We start from the raw sequence: 25,265 nt of genomic DNA, 5'->3' as shown, positions 1-25,265 counted from the left end.
CACACACTACAGTAATGTCTATAATGCACCATGTAAGGTGCACTGAATGGCATTACCCACTTATGGGGGTCTGTTGTTTTGGAAAGCCACTAGTATCTCCACATCGTAATTATTAGCCTACTCTGTGTACATGGTTCCCATACATAACAACTGCTAAGAACTTGAAAGGTGAAATGTCATTCCTTCATTTGACATCAAAGTCTGCTATGGTACTGAACACCCCAGGGCTACCACTGCTTTTTCCCATTAGTATTGGGATGTGCCATCCATTTGATTCCATTCATACATTTGTTCATTGACTTTGATTCACTATAATGTGTTGTGTTTAGTAAAATAATTGGTCAGTCAGTCCTTTTCGCTGTTCAGCTCTTCTGTTATGTAGTTTAGACTTTCAGATGATTCTCTTGTACACAGCATATTAAATTCTTAAAAGGCATCAAACCCGATTTTTAACACAAGTGATTCTATATAAGTATGTTTATTATCATCATTATGATCAAAACTGATGGTGCTTTAGGGCCTACTTAATTTTGGTAAATAAAAAATCCTGCTATATATGTACTGTAGCATGCAAGTCGAGCCCATCATCTAAAAATGCACTAAAAAAAATTTATATCTTACAATGAATAAATCTGACAATCCAAAAAAATATGAAATCTAATATTGTAGTGATAATCTTATTTTGCGCATATCCAAGGATACTAACTAACCCTTCAGCCTAACAATAGGTTTAGATGCTAATTCTACCGTGCAAAACATACGAATCAACTAGCTGTCACTAACAGGAAGTAGTACAGTACATGTAACTTTATTTTTAGAAAGATATAGGACAGTGAAACGTGTCAATGGAAGTACAGTAATAAAAATAAGAGCCTAAATCTATCTAGAGAAACATCTCAAATCTAGGCAGATGATCCTAAATATGAAAAGCTGTGATAAGCACACAGATGATGGCTTATTCACTCCCATTATTCACTATATAAAACAGCTAGTGAATTGTTCTACTTTCTTATTTTTATATTACACAGCAGGATACATTAGCCTGGTAGGATCTCACTTCATCAGACCTCAGTTTGCCTAATTCTTAACTTATCAGTTATATTACTGTGATGGTTTTCTGCTTGCCTAAACTTTTAGAAGCGAAGTATATTGTGGATAAATTTCTTATACTGAATGAAAATTTTGATTTACATCTTACACTGCAAATTATATTCTAACTACTCTTAGTTATGGCATATCATGAATATCCAGGTCTATGCTAAACTGAAGGGTCTTTGTGACATATTGGATTCTGCCACTTATCATAGACATATGACCAAATGATTCAATTGGTAAGCTGGGAGAGAACTATTTCTTAAATATCACTTACTGAAACCTGCAACCTAAAATATCAGTACACAGTACAATAATGGATTTTACAGCTAGCAATATCTGGTAACAAGTTTATTTCAAATAGTACAGCACAATACTTGCCTCATCCCATTCTTTGAGTTTATTTCGGGATAAATCCAACTCTCTGACTCCTTCACACTTCTTCTCAACCTCCTCTTCATCACCAGCTTCTTCAATATCACATTCAGAGAGGATGAGAACTGATGGCAACCGCTGTCGGCCAGAACGCTTGAGAGTCAGGGCAACACAAGCGACTTCAGTTACTTGTGCATCAGGACATTCATCCCCATACTTCATATCCACAGCCTCTGGCAAGCTTGGCATTTTGCTGCAAAAGTATATCACTTTCAAGAAAATGTACAGCTTTTCAATCAGACATGATAATAACAAAGTGGGTCAACTATAACTTAAAATTAATGAGTAACAGGAACAAATTCATTAAAACAATATACAGTGGACCCCCTGTATTCGCGGACTCACGCATTCACGGATTTCTCTCTGGAACATTTCCCCCTCATTATTCGGGGAAAATTTGCCTATTCACGGTATTTTTCTATGAGAAATATCCACAAATTAATGTTTTTTTTATTTATTTATCAATTTCATCATAAAATGCACTTTTTGTGATTAAACTATTAAAAAGTTAAAAAAAACAGGTACTATAAAAATTGTTAGTGTTTTTTTTTTTAAGATTTAACTAACAAAATAGGAGGTTTAAAGCAATATATAGGGGATCCAACTATTTGCGGGTTCTAACTATTCACGGTGGGGGGGGGGGGGGGGGGGGGGGGGCGGGGGGGGGGGGGGGGGGGTCTGCTACGCATCCCCCACGAATACAGGGGGACCACTGTCTGTACATAAATGGAAATAATGTCAACAAATATGACCAAACACCATTCTAAATAGTATTGCATTTACATTATTATATCCATGCTGTTCCTACTTTTTTGAGGCAAACGGACATATGTATTCAGATAATGAATATTCAAGAAGCCCATTAATACCATACGCTACACAGCCACTCAGTATAACACGTGAGGGGTAATGGATAAAAACTTTTATCCTAAGTGAGGTTAGATTTCTTATGAAGCATCTGATTTTGTTCGGTCTATTTTCCACTACCGGTAGGTACATCTGATGTGCTTTCAGTGTATTTCACAATTATTCTTGATGCTTATCACTATCTTTGATTTTTCCAAAACACACCCCCACAACTTCCAACTGTGGTCCTTCGCAGTTGTCATGCGACATAAAGACCAAAGTCACAGCCACACTTGATGATAAGAACTCCAAATAATTCTGATACTACCTGTTTCTGACAAGAAATCAATGTGTCATTGTAAAAGCCTAAACCTTTCTTAGCTAATTCATTTTCATATAAATCAACGCTTTTCTTTTTGAAGCATACATCTCACTTCTCTTAATTTCAGTCTTTTCTGCCATAACCTTCACTTTAAGAGATTATAGGCTTAGTGAAGACAGAAATAAGTCCATTTTCACACTGAAATTCAGGGAAACTGGATTAGCCTCGGTACCATGTTACTAACTGTGTAGCTATTGTTGGCAGTCACATATTAAATATCAGATCACGCAAGTACTAACAAATCACGTTAATACTGTAGGTAGAAAAACGTCAAATGTCATAGTCTACCTCGCCGCGGAGTAGTTATATAGATCTACCCAAGCATTTATTAATAGAAGGGACTATCATAATTCCCCACTGATAAAGTCACACTACATGTTCTATGATATAAAATATATTAATAATATCCGTCAACATTTCTCACACATATGACAGTCATTGATTTTGTGACAAAAACATTGTGAAAAACGAGAAAAGTAAAATAAACATCCAGTTATATCTTTTAATATATGAACTTCCTGAGCTTCAATTGGCTGAAAAAGGTGGGTGATCATTACGTAACAAATAAAAAATACAGCTCCCACTGTAATCTAGAAGAATGCACACGCTGTGAGTGTCTAGGTATGTCTATCACCTCCAAATGTCCCAGCAGTCTGGAACAGTCTAGAACAGCTTAAAAACATACGTTGGTTTCTTAAAATTATTCAAGCTTTCACAACTTCTATGCCATATAGGTAGGTATGCACAACTTAGGTATTATTTACCTTCCCCCTGTTTACTATACCATAGCCTCTGAAAAAAGAAAAAAAAATATCAAACTAGTAGGTACTATAGGCTACTAATCTACCATCATTCAACCATTCTGATAATAAATTTGGCATGTGCTAGAAGTATCATAGCCTATATAGTACATTTAGTAGTGTGTGTGTGTGTGTGTGTGTGTGTGTAGTATTTATATACCTAGTAGGGTAGTATAGCTATGTACCTACATTCTTAAGCATAAGGAACATTGTCAAGTACCTATTTTGAAAATATCCTGTCAGAGTTACCCACACACTCAATACAGTAACCAGTTAACTAAACAGCCTTTGCCTTCACGAGTGCAGCTTATCAATGGGAAAGAAGACTTCAAGACAAAACAAGTGTCATAAATTAGAGTGGGAAAGGAGGAATGAAGGAAATGAAGGAAATTAACCTCAGTGCCCGTGACACAGTCCTTAACAGCTATAAAAAACATTGAAAGGCATGAGTTACATACTGCTACGTGCAACTGAAGAAAGGTGGACTTGCAACAACAGTACGAGATGATCTCGGACAAAGCGATAAGACAAAAGCTCGGACGGGATGGAAAAAACCACTTCTATTTCACACGTTCCAGTACAGAGCTAACCCATTTTCACAACCGTCGAGAAGCACGGGGACGACACGATAAGATGGGAGAGCAAACGGCCACGATCATCCCAAATGTAAAGGGTTAAGCGAGAATTTATGGCACTTGCAATTGCGACGTTACTTTGACTTGCAACCTCCCCTGGTACACAACAACAACAGCGCGACCTTCCTGCGACCCTTCTTCCACTTACAAATATAATTGGCGATCACAGCTTCCCTCTAACGTGAAGGCGGTCCTGCCGTGTTTAAAACCCTTCAGGAACTATTGCTACGTTCTTAGTTATTAAGATTTCGCGACTTCCGCTTACCAGGCTTCACATAAAGCATACAATAGGCAAATAACTCGACTGGCAAGGGACTGGCAAGTGAGCCTGCGTAGTTTCTGGTGTACATTGACAACGCCAACCAGCCAGGATCTGGCGGCGTTCCACTACCCCCAACATTCACAGTACTCTGGCGGTGCTAAACTAACGAATCATTCGAACGCGCTTATTCGCTGCAAATGAAATATTTAAACGACTTTTAATCAAATAAAGGCGTCGAGATGTACCTACATAAACAGTGACAAGTTATTCAACGAAAAATATATAAATTTAATCAACATACCAGATTCCTATACAACTTATAAACACGTAGTCACAACTCGTCAATAAATTCGAACAGTAATTCGCACCGAGAAGTTTTCAGCTGAGTAAAAAAGCACTTGAACTCATACCAGCTGGGCATAAAGTGACAGGCCACCACGGTCGCTGTAATCATGAGCCAAAATGAATTGAAAGTTTTTTGTTGATTTATTATAGAATCTGTAGTTTTATGATCTACTAAAGAAATAGTTTTTGGAATGGTTTAGCACATCACTAAACTTACAAAAATAAACGGCATGTTATTTGCATACTACTGGAACTCGTTCTCATTATTTACCAATATGATGTAATTTTATAAAACTAATAAATTTTATTAAAACTAAGCTTCATAAATCACCTATAAAGACATTAATATTCATGTCACATCCGCCAACAACAGAAATGAAACAAGAGTTTTTATGAATCAGCTGATAGTATTTACGACCCCACAAAATCGCTACTGGTGGCCTTTCTTTCAGTGTTTACAAATATGGCTGTTTCGCTCATCGATCGTACCCGAAAATATGTTCAATGTACGCTCTTCGAGGAATTAAAACATGTTCCTCTGACGAATTTCAAGGAAAATGCTTAGTATAATTCCATTACTGTTTTAAAAATGATCAGTTCATTGTAGTATCCCTGAAGGTATGGTTTTCAGGAGGGAGGAAGAACAAGAACACCAAATCGTGATACTTGGCAACGTCTGTCCTTCAACCAATCAGAACCAATGGACGTCTTATGATCTTATTACAATTGGCCGACAGAGCAATGTTTAGGTACAACTTTATTATTATAGGAGGAATGCCTGAGCAGTCGCGTGTATGCAACATATAATTACGCATTTTCTGCCTTGAATTTCGCATTGATTAAAAATGTTGTACGACGAATCAAAACAACATAGCATTTCGAATGTTAAGATCGATGCTCGGTCGCGCGAACCATCTTAATCTTATCGTATGACGAGCGAACAGTTATATAAAGAGTGAACTGTGGCAGGTTCTGAAGCGACGGCGACCAGTTCGTCCGTTTTCCGGCCACATCGCGACAAGCAACGTAACCATGGCGATGGGATCGGTTATTCGGTCAGCTGTAAGGCTAGGAAGCTCGTTTCCAGCGAATCCCTGCTACTCCAGGACTCTCAGTCGTTTGACCTCCCCTTCGGGCCATTTGAGTGTAAGAGGCCTCTCCGCGCACTCCAAGAACAACATGATCTTCAGACAGGTAAAGTGGAGATTCTCAAGGGGTATACGTCTGCATTTGTAGTAGTAAGTGGGTGTTTTCAGTCAGTCACGTAGCAAGGAGTAATGGGTTGTTTTGCGTTACTTGTAAGTACATATATGTACATATTTAGGTGTGAAAAATGGTTCTATATGCATATGTATCCATACATTTATTTACGCATGTGTAAATAAGTATAGCATATATGCATGAAGTTTAATACGCAGCAATGTATTTGCATATATTGAAAAATAGAAGTGTCCGGAACAGCGGTTCTGAATGCCGGTCTTTCGGCGGTGATGGGTCCCAGCGAGGCGATTCTGAGTGATCTGACGTGGCTTAATTGGTACAGTTTTATTCCGAGTGAGTGGTACTAGTAATCGTTAACCGGTGGTTGGAATGAATCGTACGGAATCTAAACTTTACAACACTTTACGAACTTTTTTTCTTCTTCTTTTTACGCCGGCTGTAGATCGTCCTGGAATTCCAGCATTAGGCTTAAGTTGCTATTTTCCCGTGTGTGTAGTTTATAATAATCTAACCATTTAATTATTTTTTTACTGGGAGAATAAAGACTAAGGAAATATTTCGGGAAAATTGCCAATATTTCATCAATATCTTTGGAGAAATTTGCCTAAATTATAGTTTTTGAAAATCCAGAAACTAGAGTTTGGGTACATTTTTCAGTGAAGTGTATGTGTATGTGTGTGTGTTTGTGCGTTTTAATCAATGCCTCGGAGACATTTAAAGTTAGTCACCTTGGAGGTTTATTTAATATTTAGACTTGGCTACTCCAGGAACGCACTGTTCCGCTTGCTGCCTTCGGCTCTTGTATTTTGCTAGTCATCGTGACTTGGGACTCTCTCTCTCTCTCTCTCTCTCTCTCTCTCTCTCTCTCTCTCTCTCTCTCTCTCTCTCTCCTATATTATACAGGTAGTTTTTTTAATAACCAAACTAGGCTGTAGTGAACTAAATTCTCTTTCCTGCTTAACCAAAATCGTCTTAAGTTTGTTGCAAATCGAAGTATTTGTGTATTTTAAAAGTTAGTAGATCTAGTCCTTTGTAGAAACAAATTTGGTATTACAGGTGTTAAATTTAATGCTTTTGATATTGCCAATCGTATTTCTGCGTCATCAAAAAAAGTAAGGTACACGCTTTCGCTTGATATAATTAGCATGCATATTTAAGTAATATTGATAACAGTTGATAAAAATGTGATATTTCAAGGAATGGAGTAAGCACAGGCCAGAAAGGCCATTTGAACGAGACACTGAGGAAGAGTTGATCGAAGTGGGTAAGAAAAGGGGCGTGGCTGGCATTGGGGGTTTGTCAGCCAAGGCCATGTGGTACTGAAGATGCTTCAGTGGTATCGATGGAATTGAACTGTTTGTTAGCACTATATATTATTATTTAATGACCATCCTTCCTGGGTCATCTGTCACCTGCATACCAATAGAGACTTACTGCACCTACATATTCTTTATGGTGAAATATATATATATATATCATATATCATATACACACATATATATAATATATATCATATACTATATATACAAATATAATATATATATATATATATATATATATATATATATATATATATATATATATATATATATATATACTCTTGTAAGACATCCTACGTTCATATTTCACCATCGTGATCAGGAGCAATGAAGGAAGCGCTCGAAATAGATGGTTGCAACGTTCAAATAGTGTTTTATGGGCCTATTATCTTCATATATATATATATATATATATATATGTGTGTGTGTGTGTGTGTGTGTGTGTGTGTGTGTGTGTGTGTGTAAAATTAAGCAGTCCAGTGTATAAGACTCTCGTCTCACTATTGATAGTTCCCAGATTTGATTTCATAGTCAAGTACTTGAGCAGTGAATTTCATTTATCTAATAGTTAGTCAACTAATGTGGGTTATAGCCAGCAAGGGAAGGACTTGGGGGTTTATGAACGTTAGCCCTTTAAGACTGCTGTGAATCGTTAGACCAATATCTCCTTTAGGGGTGTGTGTGGGGGGGGGGGGTTGTTCCTTAGTTCGTTAAAATCAGATTATAAGAAAAGGAAAAGAAACGAAAAACAAGTGGGGGGAAAGTTTTTATCCTGTATTTGAGGGATCTGGTTATGGGTGGTGACAGTTATGGGCGTACAATACATAAGGTTTTGCAGGGGCGTAGTTGCCTTTGCCCTGGTTGCACGAGAGAGAGAGAGAGAGAGAGAGAGAGAGAGAGAGAGAGAGAGAGAGAGAGAGAGAGAATGTGTTCAAACCTAATATAAATTCGCAAATATTTACAAGCAATATTTTTATTTACGATAGTGCGCATACCTACTTTCGATATTGAAATATCAACAAAAGAATTTATTTATATATATCCTCCATTCGGCTGTTAGATGCGTTCGTCCACCGATTATATCCACGGTATATGGAGGCCATTTTGCTTTTAGTCCTATGCAATGAAACGTATTTGAATTCTGGGATTATTTCGTGTTTAACCAAGGCTATGGTGCTATATTATGGTGCCGCATACCATTCGGCCTTTTAGGCTCATTCTATGTATTAATAATAATAATAATTATGATGATGATGCAGTTTTGGCCTACGTGATCTTTTTGGTTACCCAAGGCGACTCAGGGCTATCGACGTCACTGTGTATGTGTGGCTAGAATTTACAAACGCCTCTGTACTGCCAGTTCGGGAGAGACTGGGTACTATGCTTGCATGGAGATGAGGAGCCACGTAGCGAAGAGTCGCTTTTTTTTAATGCTTGGCTTGAGCTTGGCTTGCTGACTGTCAGGTAATGGTGACTTGGCAATTTTCTCAAGTGTAGGGGAAGACTCGATGTCTTAAAGGACACTAACCTCTTGATTTCGCTTAGATAGACCTATATATAGTTGCGCTCGTGCCATGAGGTGTGGTGTTTCAAGGAGTCTTTTTAGTCCTACATTATTCTGAATCGGTTTACTTATATATATATAGTATATATATATATATATATATATATATATATATATAAGCTTGCATACCACAATTTTAAAGTAATTACGAGGAATGTTAAGCCATACGAATGACGATTTTAGTCTCATATATTCTGAATAAATTAACTTTTTATTTTCAAAGAAACTTGAACGCCACTATCTTGAAATAATTACAAGGAATTGCAAGCAAGATAAACGATGACAAATAATTACTCGCAGTGTGTACAAGGTCCCCTTAATCATGCACTCACCAGGAAGGTAAATTTACCAAGGAAGGAATAATTTGTGCTTTCCCAGTGTTGCCGAAGTGAGAGTCCACATATTCGAGTTTGACATTCATCGATCACCACTGAGTGTCCTTGACGATGACGGAGGAGGGGGAATTATGCTACGAATTGTAACCCCAATTTTCACTCGTATCATATTTTAGTTTTACCTGTGGACGCTCAGTTCCCCTAAACTTGCTTTAAATGTTACTGGGCTCTTACAGATAACTTTACCCAGTCTTCCTCAGATTGTAATTGACTAAGGTTTTATAGCTCTTCTGTATGAAGGTTGTGTACACAGACGGTCGATAAATGTAATCAAGTCATCTTGACAAACTTAACTGTGTGGACGTGATGGCTCTCTCTCTCTCTCTCTCTCTCTCTCTCTCTCTCTCTCACTCTCTCATCTCTCACACACACACACACACACACACACACAATGACGCAAAAGGATTTTGCTTGTCCAAAGCTAGCAGGTATTGATTTTCGCATTACTTGACATATTGTAAAAAAAAAAAAAAAAAAAAAAAATATTAGGGCCATCTGCCAGCAAGCGCCCGCAGAGTTTAGAAAGTGGCCCCATTTTAATTTCGTCTGATTGTTTGTATGTGCTCGATTTACCTCGGAAAGTTATGGGATTAAATAAAGTGGCATTTGGTGGAGGGGTTCCTGTGCGTAAGGTAAATATACAATTAAATTTAGGAGGGTTAAGTTGAAATACTTTTGTGAGGAGGGGGTGGGAATTGCAGAGGTATGCACATTCATGGAGCTTTGTAGTGTTCTTGAAGTTATACAGAAGTTGATAATTAATATATTTTTAGTATTTTAGGTTCAATTTATCGGATTGTATACTTTTCATAGTTTTTTTTTTCTTTAATCTTGGAAAACATTAGGAACCAGCCTCACCTAACCTAACCTAAGGAGATTGGTCTCCTAACCTAACCCGAAGAAGGAAAGGGCTGATGGTTTATATATTTCGGTGGGGGTGACTATTAATGGCGAGGAAAATTGTTAGAAATGTAGATTTGCTTAAAAAAAAGTAACACGTAGCCTAAGTGACATCCAAAAACAAATTAATCTCAATAGTTAGGCCTAATAGATCTGGTCTCTTGTTATAACATTTTTATTCTTGCATTTTTTATCCATTTATTAAATTTTTACAAATACTAATAAAAGTATGTGTGTCCTTTTCTAGACCATGGTGAAAATAGTATTCTCTCCCTGAAGTTGCCTTTTCTAGGTTTAGTGGCCACCAAACTTTCTAATCGGTCTAAATTCCTCTCTCCCACGTCCTTTTTTGTCAGTCCATAACTTACAAAGATAAATACAGATTTCAGAGATTTCGTGGGTGGGTGGGTCGGCGGGCCAGGTAAAGGTGACAGATTTTGATGCAAAGTCCAGATTTTTTTTTTCCCAGTGATGGAGGTTACTTGGTCTTTAGTCAAATTGTGGGATGTATTTGAGTATGTTATTTCAAAACATTTATCGTCACAATTATAGTTACTAAAGAGTGTGAGCATCACCCCACAGGTGTTTCAAGTTTTCATGAGATGCGTAAGCTCTCTCTCTCTGCTGGCATTTGTCATATAGTCATTACTTGCCAGTACGTTATAAGACCTTCTTAATGCTTCAATATACACCCAGAAATTGGGCGTAGAGTGTATAACCTTTTAAAATAAACATGATGGATTCAAATAGTTATTTTTATATAATTTACTCGACAGACAGACACGGATTTATATTTCACGTCGAATTATGTTTCTTGACATAAGAAAATATGTGATCCTTATTGCAATGACTGATCACTGAGAGGTACTACCTTATCAGTCTGTTATCGTAAGCGTCAATTTGAACGTTAATTTAGTGTGTGAGAGAGATGAGGGAGGAGAGAGAGGAGAGTAAGAGAGGAGGAGAGAGAGAGAGAGAGAGAGAGAGAGAGAGAGAGAGAGTTCTCTTTTTTTTTTTTTTTTTTTTTCTTTTACCTCCTAGTTGATTGGGCTTCGAGTTGGACCGGGTAATTCCAATTTCTGACGTACAGCAGTAGGAAAGGTTTGGCCTGCTCCTATAGCCCTTGAGCTGATGCTCTCTCTCTCTGGAATGCAGTGCTTTAGGTATTTTATTTCATCTTTATGCCTCAGCGCAGTGTACCGCAATGTGTTTGTTTATTTACCGGTTCATTTATTTGGGATAGTTTTTCTCTTCTCACATCGTAGTACTTGACGGAGCCGGGTATAGAGATGAAAATAGGACTTTTGATGAAAGAGGATAATTAAGGTCTTAGATCATCGCCATCAATTCAAGATGGCGATGCCTAGAAACACTATAGTATATATAAACGTTTGAAGGAGCTTGGGGGTACAAGGGTGAGATGACAGTTCGAACGCCATATTTGGAGGTAACGTGAGCCCTAGACCCTGTCAAAAGGACAAGAAGGAAGACGTACTTATATTGCACCAGGCAGTCATCTCACGTCCTTTGTAGAACTTCTGAATTATCGACAGTCAAAAGTCATTTATATTTAGCTTGTGGATACGGGTACGATGATATGAAAGCTAAAAGGGATTATGACGCGAAGATTAAGAAAGACGCGCCTTGTGTGCGACTGCAAGCAGAGGATTCAAGCGGTCACATGATGTAGCTCAGTGGTTCAAGCATACGTGCGTTGTGGTGTGTCATGGCTGGGAGCCAGTGCTGGCCGCCAGTCTCTCTCTCTCTCTCTTCTTACCTCATCTCAGTACGCCACGCTTTGTTGATATGAAGCAAGAGCAATAGACCCTTGCTCACGTAAGCGCGTGAATTTACTCGCTCTCAGACATTGCACATACATACTCGATGTTTAAACCAGATTAAATCATGACCAAATGATCTTGTAATATTATGAGTATCTTTGTATTAAAAATGTTTTTATGTACAGTTGGTGACCGTAGAGTGTGTAACGCCCCCCTGTAGTGTTTTAAGGCAGGTTGCCCTGGTATTTATAGATTTTGTTCTGCGTGTACCTTTCGTACTCTGCCTTGCCCGGGAGTTGTATGAGTATTGAGTAGGATGACCGAATAGCACGACAGGTTGTTGCACCGTCTTCCCAAACTCTGCCTCCTTTGTTTTGTGCCTTTTGCTTGTCTTCTGCTTTGTGATCACGTGCAACGTAAACGTGGAATGCTTCTTGATACGTAGCAACTGCTATTCCTGGGATTTTCAGTGTGAAAGTGTTAAATAGGGAGCTTTTGGGAACCGTCTTTAAGCGAAGCCTGGTGCGTTGACCTACTTAAGCATAGTCTCATTTTAAAGCTTGCTGTTGGCGGCGATCCAAAGAGACAATAAGCCTATAGGCCTAATGTACGAATTATTTTCGTCAACTTGGCGAAACGCAGGTTCCCGGACGACGACCTTGCTTCACATGGCTAAACACGATTCTGTATCTTCCTTGAATTTTTTTTTCGGGTTTAACACAAACTGCCTCTTCCTCCCCCGCATCCTTTAATCCTATATATATATATATATATATATATATATATATATATATATATATATATATATATATTTTTTTTTTTTTTTTTTTTTTTTTGTTTTTTTTTTTTTTTTTTTTTTTTTTGTCCTGGTTAGATAAGGGCTTATGTAGTAATCATTCTCATCGGGTACTGAACTAAAATAAATTTCTTTCACTGTACCTCAGTTCGAAAGCAATACTTTCTTTAAATTTTAATGGCTGTTAAAACTACAAAGCTTTGGTCTGTGGTCAACAGCATTGTCTTAACCAGGACGGCGGCGTTGGACCGACGACTTTTGATTGGTTTCAATGTGCGATAATTGATTCAAGGGGTGAATTAGCACCTGACAGTCATTTGATTAATGTGAGTCACAACGAGGGTGGAGAGGAACAAACCAGAAAAGTTTGGATTACTAAAAAAATATTTTATTTAGACCAATAGGTCAGTTTCGTAGACATTCAGTTTTATAATCATTTCGAGGTGACTACAGGCTTCATTTCATAGTGACACCAAGCATGGTGTTCAGTGCTGTCAGTGTACCTCATGCTGTGCACTGTTGGCATTGCTTAAGGTCGTTTGCAGTAAGGTCTAGACCTTGGTTTGCTGCGTCCCCTCGACCCCTAGCTGCAACCCTTTTCATGCTTTTCACTGTACCCCCTTTCATAGTCCCTTTCTTCCATCTTACTTTCCACCCTCGCCCAGGAATTGTTTCTTAGCGCAACTGCTTTGAGGTTTTCTTCCTGTTACACCTTTCAAACCTTCTTACTGACAGTTTTCATTCCAGCGCTGAATGACCTCATGGGTCCCAGTGCTTGGCCTAGATTCATACTCATTCAATTCAGTTCAACACAGGCTACAGTGTGCCATGGTCTGCATGCCAAGTGGTACTACACCTTAACAGAGGTCATGGGATCATCTAAGAAATTACGACCTGTTCCTGTGTTTGTTGAATATTGATATATTGAGTTGAACTGAATACAGAATTAGACCAAGCACTTGGACCTACGAGGTCATTCAGCGCTGAAATGGAAATTGAAAGTAAAGGTTTGAAAGGTGTAACAGGAGGAAAACCTCGCACTTGCACTATGAATCAATTGTTAGAAGAGGGTGGAAAGTAAGATGGAAGAGAATATGAAAGAAGGTACTGTAAAAGGAACGATAGGGGTTGCAGTTAGGGGCCGAAGGCACGCTGTCAAGAACCTTAAAAGTAATCCCCACAGTGCACCGCATGAGATGCACTGACGGCACTACCCGCTCACGGGGAATATCAATATATTAAATCTGGTTTTATCTAGATTTTTATCAAGTTTGCTTACATTGTTGAACAACTCATATAAAGACAGATTTTCAGTGGAAGTCATAGAATAAGAAAAATATCGACTGTATTGCAAAATAAATTAACTGAAATCAACCATCTGCACTCCACAGTTGATAAATGGCAGGTACAAAATCTAATATCGTGTTATGTTTTGTGTTAATACTTTTTTTGAGACCTGTAGATACAAAATTATTATTTCAGCATTTCGGTCATGTGTCAGAACACAGGTTAATAAACTTACCCTTAATTTTAAGGCATTGTCACACGAACACATTTGCTGTTTTATTTGAGACCCACTGCATAAATTTGCCTAGAAAAGGCAACGCTATTCTTTTATTTGCGCAATTACAGAAGTATATTTCGTCAAGTGGAGATCGTTGCAAGATGGAAGATAAGAGGCGCCAGTTTTGTCAGAAATACCGGCTAAATGACGCAGAGTTTGTCGGCTAGTACTACAGGATGCAAGAATATATATATTTTCAGTGACACCGCATATCTGAAAGTCACTCAGGTGATTTAAAATAAAAAAAAAATATATGCTTTTAAAAGGTAAGCGATGACAGATTTACCAGATGAGTATAGCGACATATCCGGTGTACGATAACAGCACACACCGTTTGAGACGAAGGCGACTGATGTGGAATCAGATGTTTCAAATCATGAATATGGCCGTTGCCCTGCTAGGTGCGACTAACTGTTTTTGGCGCGAATTTCTCCACTCCAGAGCCGTCTGTTGACTCATCTTGAACCATTCTGCTTCTCATGGTTGCGTCATGATTTGTTGGTTATCGTCGTGGTTATTATTCCAGATTTTTCTTTCTGGGCTGACGAAACCGGTAGCATACCTTTGTTATCTAAGATGAAAGAGATAAAAGGGTTATGACTATCTTCAGTGAACGACGTTACATCGCGCATGTCTGTCTAAAACTAAGTTTAGTTCTATATGTGTGATGTTCTTTGGGCGTGCTTGCATGCGCGCGCACGGTTTGCTTTATGGTTTTGTGGAGAGGGGATAAAGGTTCTGTTAACGTTTTTATTCCCTGAGCGCGAATCGTGCTTGTCTTTGGATGCTTTCTCACGAGCAGAGGGAGAGAGAAAAAAAAAAGGGGGGGGGGGGGCCGGTTGTGACGGTTGGGGTTTGCTATAATACCCAGACATTTCAACGAGATTAAATTACGTATCTTGTAATTTTTGAAGCGTTAATGATTTGAAACTCCTGTCGAGACGTGTTTCCATACTGTTGCGTGATATATCGTATTTTTTTTTTTTTTTTTTTTTTATGAAACTGTTTTTACTTCACCTCATGATTATTTCCATATCGTTTTACATTTTCGCTACGCTGTAACTTCCTCTTTTCGCGATTATTCACGAAGAATTGGGGGCAAGGTCACAAACAAAGCTTTCTCTCTCTCTCTCAAAAGAAAGACAAAATCGATGGATTGTCCTTCACGCCGGATTTCATGACCATCACATTTCAATCCGAAATGTGGCCTGGTTTCTTATATGTAAATAGCTCAGTTTGTTTCTAGTTTTATCTGCCACACGGACACCAATCATTATCCACGTGTAGGTCTAACACTATGCGATTCTTGTCGCACCAAGATACGATTGCAGTGCCGGATCTAAATGCGACACAAAATTGCGCAAATCGTACATTTTGTCCGACTGCCGCACAAAGTGACCCAATTTTTGACAAGCGCTTGCAGTCTGCTCTCAGCCTCTAGTGGTGACTAGATGGACAGGAGGAGAAAATTATTGTCTTTATTTATTACATTTGAGAAAAAAGAATAGAAAACCTAGAATTCACTTGGTACACCCTTTGAATACACAAAGGCACTTGTACGGTGCATTTGCCACAATTTTCGAGGAGCTGAAGAGAGATAATGATAAATTTTGCAATTACTTCAGAATGTCTAAAACAACCTTTGAGGAACTCTTATCACGTCTGCATAACCAGTTTCTAAAAGAAATACGACATTCAGAGATGATATTTCGCCAGCACAACAACCGGCAGTTACCATCAAGTAAGAGGAAATAATATGGACCTTTCCTTGTAAATCTGCTTTTCCATATAGAAATGAAAAAGGAGAAATGAAAACAACTAGTGTTAGCTGAAACATCTCTATTTATCAAAAGTATAAAGTGATATATCTATATAAAAAACTAAAATCTTTTACTTTGATATAAAAAAATCCATATCTCTCTCTGTTTCATTAATTAATGTAAATAAAACGTAAGTGTTAACTACAAAAACTTCTAAAAAAATACTATACTTTATCGAAATAAAAAGCTTTTAGTCCTCTTTTATATCAATAATCTGCCGATAACCTAATAATTTCAGTATTAAAACGTATATTTAACCTTAATAAAAAAACAGTAAATCATTTAGTAAATCATTTCTCAGTAGTTTATACTCAAGCCATCTATACCTGTAGTTCTTTCTTATTTACGAATAGCACTATTGTTATTATTATTATTGTATGGTGTTTTTTCGTTGCATGGAACCAGTGGTTATTCAGCAACGGGAATAACACTATTTATATCCCTCAAATGTTTTCAAGTATATGCAGGAAAAAATCGCATAGTGTGAAGACACGTATTGAAGGCAATGGCCAACTGCAATCGCGTCTGGGTGCAGCACCAGACATGGCCAGTGGGGCCTGTCGGCTGTAATGCGATGCCGGACCGACATAGTGTGTAAAGGTACATTAGAGATAATAGTCGACTGCTAGTCGCATGTAGGTCCGACATCGTGTCGCATTTACGTACGACATAGTGTGAAAGGGCCCTAAGACTCTTTTAAGTTCTGCAACTTTTCTGGTGTTTACAGGTGTCCAACTGACACTGGTGGCCGAGAAAAAAGGCAGAAAAAGTCACATTTTTGGCTATGAAAGAAATTCACATTAATCTATGGTGATGGGTAATAATTTCAAAGGAAAGAATTCACTATTTCCCCCGGGGGGGGGGGGGTCTCATTATCTTTTTGATATTACAGTCTTAAGATTGTTTTTTTATGGTGATTCCCAATGGGTTAGTACTAAACACGCCACAAAGGTGAATGCATATATGCCGAGTTAAAACAAAAAATTCCCAACGGGCTAGTACTAAACACGCAAGCAGTAAAGGTGGACAGGGATATTACGGGGTTAAAATTGACCCTTGGGTACACTGTCTATTAAAGATTAATGGGTTTTTTTTTTTTACCGTGACTTTTCTACTTATGACATTTTTACCCGGATTCCTGACACTCATGCACTGTAATACTGGTTCAACGAAGGGCATATTCAGGCTACCTCCATATTCCTTTCATTATTCTATGTACATATGGGACTTATAGTTTCCCTTATGATATCGTTTCTGATACGTATGTTATGCTTCTTAGTGTTCTTAAAGCTTTATCCTCAAATCGACAAAATAATGTAGATGTGCTTTATTAGTCATACCAAGATTCGTGTTATATCTATGTAATATTACGGATCGTACCACTTATTTTTCATCTTTTATGTGTAGTTTCCTGACCTTATTCAGCTACCCATTGTCTGCCTTGTCTTTTTAAGTCTTGACCTAAGTTTCAACTCGAGAGAACCTGCGCTGAATATAATTCATTGTTCCTAAGTACTTTCTCCGGAGAGTTAATTCATCCTTTTGTACTTCTGTTACCTCAGCTTTATTTTCAGCCCTCTCTCTCGATGAATCCAGGTAAAAATGTCACGGAAAAAAAGTCACATTAATATTTCCTAGATAGTGACACCAGTGTAAATTTTAAGCGGGTTTGTACCCTTGTATCCAACTTTGTGGCGTGTTTAGTACTAGTCCGTTGGGGAGTTTTTTCTTTCAACTCGCAATGTATCCAACTTTTACAGCGTGTTGAGTAGTAGCCCGTTGGGGATTTTTTGTTTTAACTCGACATGTATCTACTATTTAGCATCCTGAAATACCTCGAAGAATATAAAGTACAAAGAAAAACGAATGGCTTATCCAAAAACTTAACAAATAATAATAATAATAATAATAAACTCGGTGTGTCTCCACCTTTGCAGTGTGTTTAGTACAAGCCCGTTTGGGGATTTTTGGTTTTAACTGTATGTATCCAACTTTGTGGCGTGTTTAGTACAAGCCCGTTGGGGATGACCGTAAAAACATGGACAAAAGACTGTAAATATCATAAAGATAACGGCACTCAACAAAAGTTGTGTGACTTCTTTTTTTTTTTCCAACCAAAATTGTAACCATTTTCCTGTTATTTTATTTCCGGCCACCATCTAGATAGGCCTATGTGATCCATTGTTTAGCAAATTTCCTAAAAATTCTCTTGTGGTTTGATGATTCGAACTACACCGTTCGTCAACTGTAAGTCTGTTAGGTTTTTTATCGTTAGTCAAACCTTTTCTTCCATGTCTGACCACTTTTTTTTTATATTATGAAATCTTCGGAAGGGCAAACTACAAATGTGAAATAACATTCCCTTGTAGCGTGTCCAGATATTTACAGCAGATCAAAAGACCTTCCATAATCTTGGTGTTGGCTGTCAGATGCCTTTTCGTAATCAATAAAAGCCATGACAAGGGAGTATATGCATAATTCTGGACGCTGCTCCTAAATAAGTCCAAAAATCATTCAACTCTTGCCTTTTTGTAATACCGGCTTTTATATCTCGGAATGGCTTATTATTTTTTCTTACGCCTAAAGATGAGTATTTTTAATTTTTTTTTTTTGTAGGTGTTAATTCTATACAAAAATACATATATTGTATATGTATTTAAGGTAAAATTACCTTTAAAGTGTATCTATTAAATAAAAGAAAGAAAAAAAATCTAGTTAGTGCACTAGATGTCAAATCGCAGTTGTTCATACACGAAACAAACCTTCGGTCTTAACATTAGGATTTACTAGCGCCAAGCTGGAAACCGGTAGAATTAAAATTACACTTGTGAGATCCAGGGACTAATGGCATCTATACCAGGTCACGGGGCATGTATACCCAGAATGCCCACGGCTACCTGTGACCCATCAGTTATTTTCCTACCGCCTTTAAGATAAGACGTGTTACTGTCCTATCTCATTTAAAGACGGTTTTCAGTTTGCCCGTTCTTTATCCATTTCATTTTTTATTTTTCATTCCTTTTCTTTCTCCAAGTGTGATCAGTGTGTGGTAAGTAGTGTATACGTGGTATGATGGAGAATTTTGCCTCAAACATTCGGGGATCGTCTTAACCGCTTCGAAGAGGAGACAAAGGGAACAAATGCCCCAGGAGTCAAGTGGTGGCTTCCCTTGTTCTAGGTTCCGAACCGCGGGTTGGTCGAACGGGAATCCATCAATCCAACCAGTGTTAGTAGGGTGGCAGCAGGGAAAAACGTATGTACGGTTTCTAATCCGTGTTCTGTTTGTCGCGGTTGGTTGGGTCGGTTGGGGGAAAACAAGTGGAAGGAAGTTCTATGGGGAAAAGCCAATAAACAAGAAAATGGGTGAAACGGGGGTGACGCCATCTTGGATGACCAAACCTAACCGGCTTTCTTTTGTACCCCCCCCCCCCCCCTCCGGTTAATAAACCAGGGCTGCTCCATAGGTGTTCTCCACCTGCCTTTTGGAATTGTCTTTCATAACCCCCTTCGGGTTTCTCCTTAGCGGTTTCTGTATCTGGAAACGTCAGGAGGGGGCCTTGGGTAATTTTATGAATAATTTGCACTCTCCTTTGTTTCCCAGCCAAAAGTGAGGGGAGGGGATATTCCCACCTGCCATCTTTGTTACCAGCGGCTCCATGCTACAGCAAAAGCGCATAGGTTAGATGGGTACGTGGTCAGCGCTAGGCCTAACCAGGCGTATACCAACCTTGGATGGTCAGGATTGCGCATTTATATGGACGTCACGGTTCCAGCAGGGTCCGGCAAAGCGCACTGAAAATGTTACCTCATCCCCCGGGCTCTTGCCAATTTATGGGAAATTAATGCCCAGCTGCTTCTCCATCCCACTCAGTAATTTGCAAGCGATGCAGGAAACGGGAGGGTTAATTTGGCAGCAAAACGTTGCGGTTACCAGCAGAAACCTTTTCTCAGTCTCTCCCTACAGAGAGCGATGACGTCACAACATAACGTCACACTCTGGAGTGGCAGGCGGGTTGATGGACGTCACAGACCGATTCTGCCGGCCTTTTTTCGCTGACCCAGCCCAGACGCTAATACGCCTTCTGAGCCGTCAATGCGAAAACTGTAATGCAGAAGTTACAGGATATAGAGGAAGAGAATGAATAAGAGGAGGACAAAAAGAAAAAGTGTGATTTCGCCTTTCTTCGTCTTCTTCCCCTCCTAGTTCGGCGTCAATCGCTAAGTCCGATTAACGTCACTTGGCCGAGCGACCAGTTCAAAGCGTTGGAGGAGGATTCGGGATGTTCCTATAGCGGATCCTCGGGGCCAAGAAGGAGAAAGAATCCAATTCTTCCCTCTCCTTCGGACGAAGGACTGTCATTTCCAACCAAGTCCAGCAAAGAAGGTCGGAAAAAATCAGTGGCTATTAAGCACAAGGTTGCCAGACGATAAGCCGTTCGCAAAGAGGTGCCGAAACAAGCGAGTGAGAGGTAACGGACCGCCGGCGAGCTAGCAGGGCCGAAGGCGGAGTTGCCAGTTTCGGGATCGCAAAAACTGCGAGACCTCTGGTAAAATCGACGTTGGCGGCCGAAAAGGTGGCAGCAGGAGGATCGGAATTGCAGGTCCCAGTTTCGCCCGTAAGGCCGTTATTCAAAAAATAACGTAAGAAGGACGATAAGGCTCCTCATTAAAAGTAACAAAAAATAGAGAGTTGGCAAACCTCGGCGGGATACGTTCGTGGAAGGGCAGTGTCCGTATGGATACCAAGGCCGAGGCAGGGCTCGCCGAACGCTCGAAAACCGTTGCCAATGCTAATAAACGACGAACGTTACCTTCTCTTTAAGCGGGAGCCTTCATACTTGGAAGATCTAGACGAGAGTTCTCGCTCCTTAGATCCGTGAGCAGAGAAAGAGGTGAAGGGACGTTTCTCCGTTCCCCTGCTGACTATCTGGGATCGAGCCAACCAGCGAGGCCAAGCAAAGATCAAAGATGGGGCCGCCGGCCGTCAGGGGCAGGCGGCGGCCGTTGGAATTCCAGGTGGGCCGTCTGTCAGAAGATAGAGGCGAGACAACATCTCTCGTTTGGACGGAGAGTTGGGTACACTTAGAGACCGGAGGGAAGGAGGGAAAACCAAGAGTTTTCTGGCCTCGTATGCAGAGGTTATTGATTGATTCGTCAATTCCAAATAGCCTTTCGGAAGAACAACACAAACACCGGCCAGTATGCTTTTTTTTTTTCCTTTTCCTGGAATTGGAAACAAAATAGGCGGGGTTTGGACTAAAGAAAGGGGGATACCAAGGTGTTTCGTTCATGAATTGCCTTGTTCGATGTCAATGCGGTAATCCGTATCTTGCAACAACCGGTAAAACGCAAAGATTGCAAGGGAGGGATAACTTCCTTAAGATCTAATAGATCCCATTAAATTTGATTCACCCCCTCCAATGATAAAGCAAAGGAAATAAATTATTAACGGGACACCGAAGGTTCCCTTTGCGTTCTAGAAAACAAATGAACCCTAATTGAGTAAGGTTAAGGCCCCTGGGAATAACTCTTGGATCAGGTTAAAATGGAGTAGTCCCTTCGATGACGGTACCAAGAGGCTTGCCCTACGTTAGAAGCAACAGCTTCTTCTGTCTTTCAGGCTGCAGTCCTGGATGGTTAGACCTCCTTGGTCAACAGCAGTGGCGAAAATTGCATCCTCGGAAAAGCAACAACGAAAAGTAGTAGATGAACCATTGTTCATTAGATTTGACTACAGTCAGGCGGGGTTCCAAAGGCGATTGCGTACCTGACAAAAACGTAAAGCTGCCAATGTTTCGGGCAAAATATCCTGCTAAATGAGGAGAGATGCAGCATTGGCTAGGACTAAGCCGCAATGTGGATTTGGATTCCCTGTTAGCAATGAGGAGGAACTGGGGATATCTTGGAATCGCAAACTACTGTTGGCCAGAAAGGTCATACTGGAAAAAGAAAGCGAGAGATAGAAGAAAGGATGGACACCCCTAACGATAGGTTGGTGCAACAGGCAGTTAGGAAAAACCTCTAACAGTCAAACTACTGCCTTTGGAGGGAAAGACAACAGCAGATGTCTCGAAAGAAACCAGTGAGACATAGCATCCCTAATAGAGTCACCAAGGACCCTCCTTCCCCACCCCAAAGAGGATAAATCCATAGCGGCCCTTTCACAAGTAGAAGAAAACAAAAACAGAGGGACAAGGGGGCAATAGGGGAAGGGGGAGAGGCTCAAGAAGATAGGATGGGGCGCCATCCCATCACTCGGGACCACACCAGTGGGGGGTTGCCTGGGCAAAATCACTGGAAGGTGGTGGGCAGGAACTAGGGGCAGAGCAGTGGGTGGTGGGATGTTTCTCAGGATCGGGTATTTGATTTCCGTTCGAGGTCAAACCCCGCCCATGACAGATCAAACCATTACCCCCACGTCACTTATGCCCACAAATATCAGAAAGGCCGGCCCACTATTCTGCAGGACGAAGTGAAGAAGATGATGGAAAAAACAAAAAAGGAGCTGTGGCAAACAAGTATGCAGTCCAGACAAAACAAAAGGCTTCTACAGCGGGATTTTTATGGTACCCAAAGCCAAACGGGGAGTGGAGGACAGTTAAAGAGGACCTGTCAACGCTGAAATCTGTTTATAAGGAAAACCAGTTTCAAAGATGGGACCAAACTTCCGGAAAATAAAACGGTTTCTACAAGCAGGTCCAGAATCGGAGACTTTATGCTGACAGTCGATATAAAGGCTACGCATTTACTTTCTAGATAACCAAGTCCATCAGTCTTCCAAGGAAAATTTCTTTCCCGCTTCAGTATTTGCAGGGAAAGCTTTCGAGTTCAAGGTCCCTGGTGCTTCGGATTGACAACGTTGCTCCCTCAAAGGTTTATTTTTACAAGGAGTATGTTCACCCTCGTGTCGGCAATGGGCCGCACCGATCAGGGGATTCAGGCTGATAAAGATATCTGGACGGATTGGCTGGTGATAGCAAAAGTCCAGGGAGAAATTACTCCAGGGACAAGGGCGGCCCTCCCCCTGCAGCTTGTCAACAGCCTAGGTATTGTGGTTTGGGAATCAGCAGAAGTCGCTACCCCACAGCTGGATCCAAGTCAACGTTTCGGGAATATCTGGGAATGGTGATAGACCACAACACAAGCCAAAGTATTCACCCGACAGACACCAAGAGTACAGAAATGGCAAAACAAAGTGGTGAATGCCTTTCCTTTTGGGAAAGCCAGACACAGCCAGCAAGACAGTGGCAGGTGGTGCTGGGAATCCTAACCTCCCTCCCCTGGAGAAGCTAGTTACCACAAGGAAAGGCTACACCTTCGGCTCCCTACAATGGAGGGATGAAGGAGTTTTGGTCACCAACAGTAGATCACCCGTACGAGCAAATTCCCTTGTCGGCAGAAGTGAGGAAAGACATGATGCTGGGGTGGGTGGACGACGACAATCTGACAGTGGGTTGTCCCCCTTCAAACAATCCTCCCCAGACCTCCGTTGCTGTTCTCTTTTAGGATGCATCACTAGAAGGCTGGGGAAGCCCAGTATGGAGGAGTTGATGGTTGTCAGCAAAAATGGCGGAGTTGCAAGGCACAGAGAACTCCACATAAAACGTGCTGGAGTTGAAAGCAGCATTTCCTGGCTCTACAAGAATTCAGGGAGGAGGAAGTAAAGGGACACTCGGTGGTATTGATGTCAGAACCAAAAACACCACAGTAGTAGGCCTTATATAAACAAAGCAAGGAGGCACCTAGTTTCTTTTCGGTCAGTTACATGTGATGACAGTTCAACTTTCACCAGTGGGCGGGATAGAGAGAAACCAGGTAGAAACCTCAAGGCCAGGTATATCCGGGTTTTTTCTTTCTCCACTTTTCCCAGGGAAGGGAAAAAAGAAACCATAGTGGCCGACAAGTTGAGCCAGCCAGGGATCAGATTCTGGGAGGGGAACGGAGTGGTCCCTACACCAAAGCAGGTAGGGACAGGATGGCTCATGTTGTTGGGGGAAGGACCGTATCATAAGACCTATCGCAACCAGGTACAACCAAAAAAGTTGGCAAGTTTTTGAAGGTATTGTTCCCCCCAGTAGTCACCCGGAACGCAGAGTTGCAGCAGCAGAAGGGAATGCGCTACAACCACCCCTGGGACCAATCTGGACGTGTACGCATTTCCTCCATTTTGTCTAATCCGTCAGGTTCTGAACAGGGGTAAATGCGGTCTCAGAAACCTCCAAGAATGACTCCCTGGTTAGCCCCGTTTTATGGCCGACGAAAGCAGAGTTGGTTTCCAGAACCTACTGGAACTCCTAGTAGATGTGCCAAGAGATTACCGTTACCCCCATGGCAGCAAACCTTGGCTGGTGTCAGGCCACACGTGGAGAGGTACCAACCAGGTCGGTGAAGTCCCTATCGCTTCACGGGTGGAGGAGACTGTTCAAGTACTACCTCCGAGAGCGAGGGTTTTTCGCCAGAAAGCAGCAAACTCAGGATGGCAGGTAATATCAGAAAATCATCTGCGGGACAGCTATACCAAGGGAAGTGGTTCAGCCATACTATGTTGATTGGGGTCGTAGGGGTAGGGGGAACGTTTGTAATCCACTCGGTTACCACTATTCAGCCCAGTAGCAAGAACTTTTACGATATATACTCAGAACAGAAAAAACAAAAAATAATGTCTGTATCTGCACGGTGAAGGGGTACAGGGCTGCTCTTAGCCTCAGTCTTACGAATGAAAGGAGTGGACATATCGTATTCATGGGAGTTAGGCCATGACGGTGAGGAGCTTTGAACCAGTCATGCCCACCAAAGAAGCTAAAAAAACCCCCAGTTGGGATCTGACCAAGGTACCTGAGTAGCTTCAGGACAAAAAGCCCCTTACGAACCACTAAGGCAGTCCACGGATAGGGAGGCCTGACCCCTGAAGACAGTCTTCTTATTGGCCCTGGATTCAACCCAAAAGGGTAGGCGGGGAGCTACCATGGCCTCATCATATCTCATAAAGCACTCGAAGAGGTTGGAGGATCAATGGTTGTGTGAGTTTGTCCCAAGAATTCGTGGGCAAAGACCTCCAAAAATCCAAACAATAGTAGACGGCAGATTCGACTCCTTTACCATAACCAT

General features: G+C 40.6%; 2 protein-coding genes across 7 annotated transcripts in view; one reads left to right on the top strand and one right to left on the bottom strand.

The window, feature by feature from the left end:
* The window catches only part of LOC135201559 (tubulin-specific chaperone cofactor E-like protein), a 71,096-nt gene that overhangs the window by 38,606 nt on the left and 7,225 nt on the right, over nt 1-25,265 (bottom strand). For 2 of the 5 annotated variants that reach the window (XR_010311550.1, XM_064230564.1), the window contains exons 1-2: nt 4,339-4,553; nt 1,474-1,720 (exon numbers count right to left, since the gene is read on the bottom strand). Coding sequence is in view for 4 of the 5 variants with exons in the window: in XM_064230564.1 (XP_064086634.1) it covers nt 1,474-1,716 (243 nt within the window). In the remaining variant the exon portion in view is untranslated. The other 3 variants (XM_064230566.1, XM_064230565.1, XM_064230567.1) reach the window with 3 other exon arrangements.
* LOC135201561 (persulfide dioxygenase ETHE1, mitochondrial-like) overlaps nt 5,761-25,265 on the top strand; it is a 76,277-nt gene continuing 56,772 nt past the window's right edge. Inside the window, exon 1 of one of the 2 annotated variants that reach the window (XM_064230568.1) lies at nt 5,761-5,991. In XM_064230568.1, the coding sequence (XP_064086638.1) occupies nt 5,830-5,991 (162 nt within the window). In that variant the 5' untranslated portion in view covers nt 5,761-5,829. Of the gene's footprint in view, nt 5,992-6,048; nt 6,096-25,265 lie in introns of those variants that run through there. The other variant, XM_064230570.1, reaches the window with a different exon arrangement.

This window comes from Macrobrachium nipponense, chromosome 28 (genome assembly GCF_015104395.2).
Source record: "Macrobrachium nipponense isolate FS-2020 chromosome 28, ASM1510439v2, whole genome shotgun sequence".
Classification (NCBI taxonomy): Eukaryota; Metazoa; Arthropoda; class Malacostraca; order Decapoda; family Palaemonidae; genus Macrobrachium; species Macrobrachium nipponense.
This window is presented reverse-complemented; position numbering and strand designations above follow the sequence as displayed.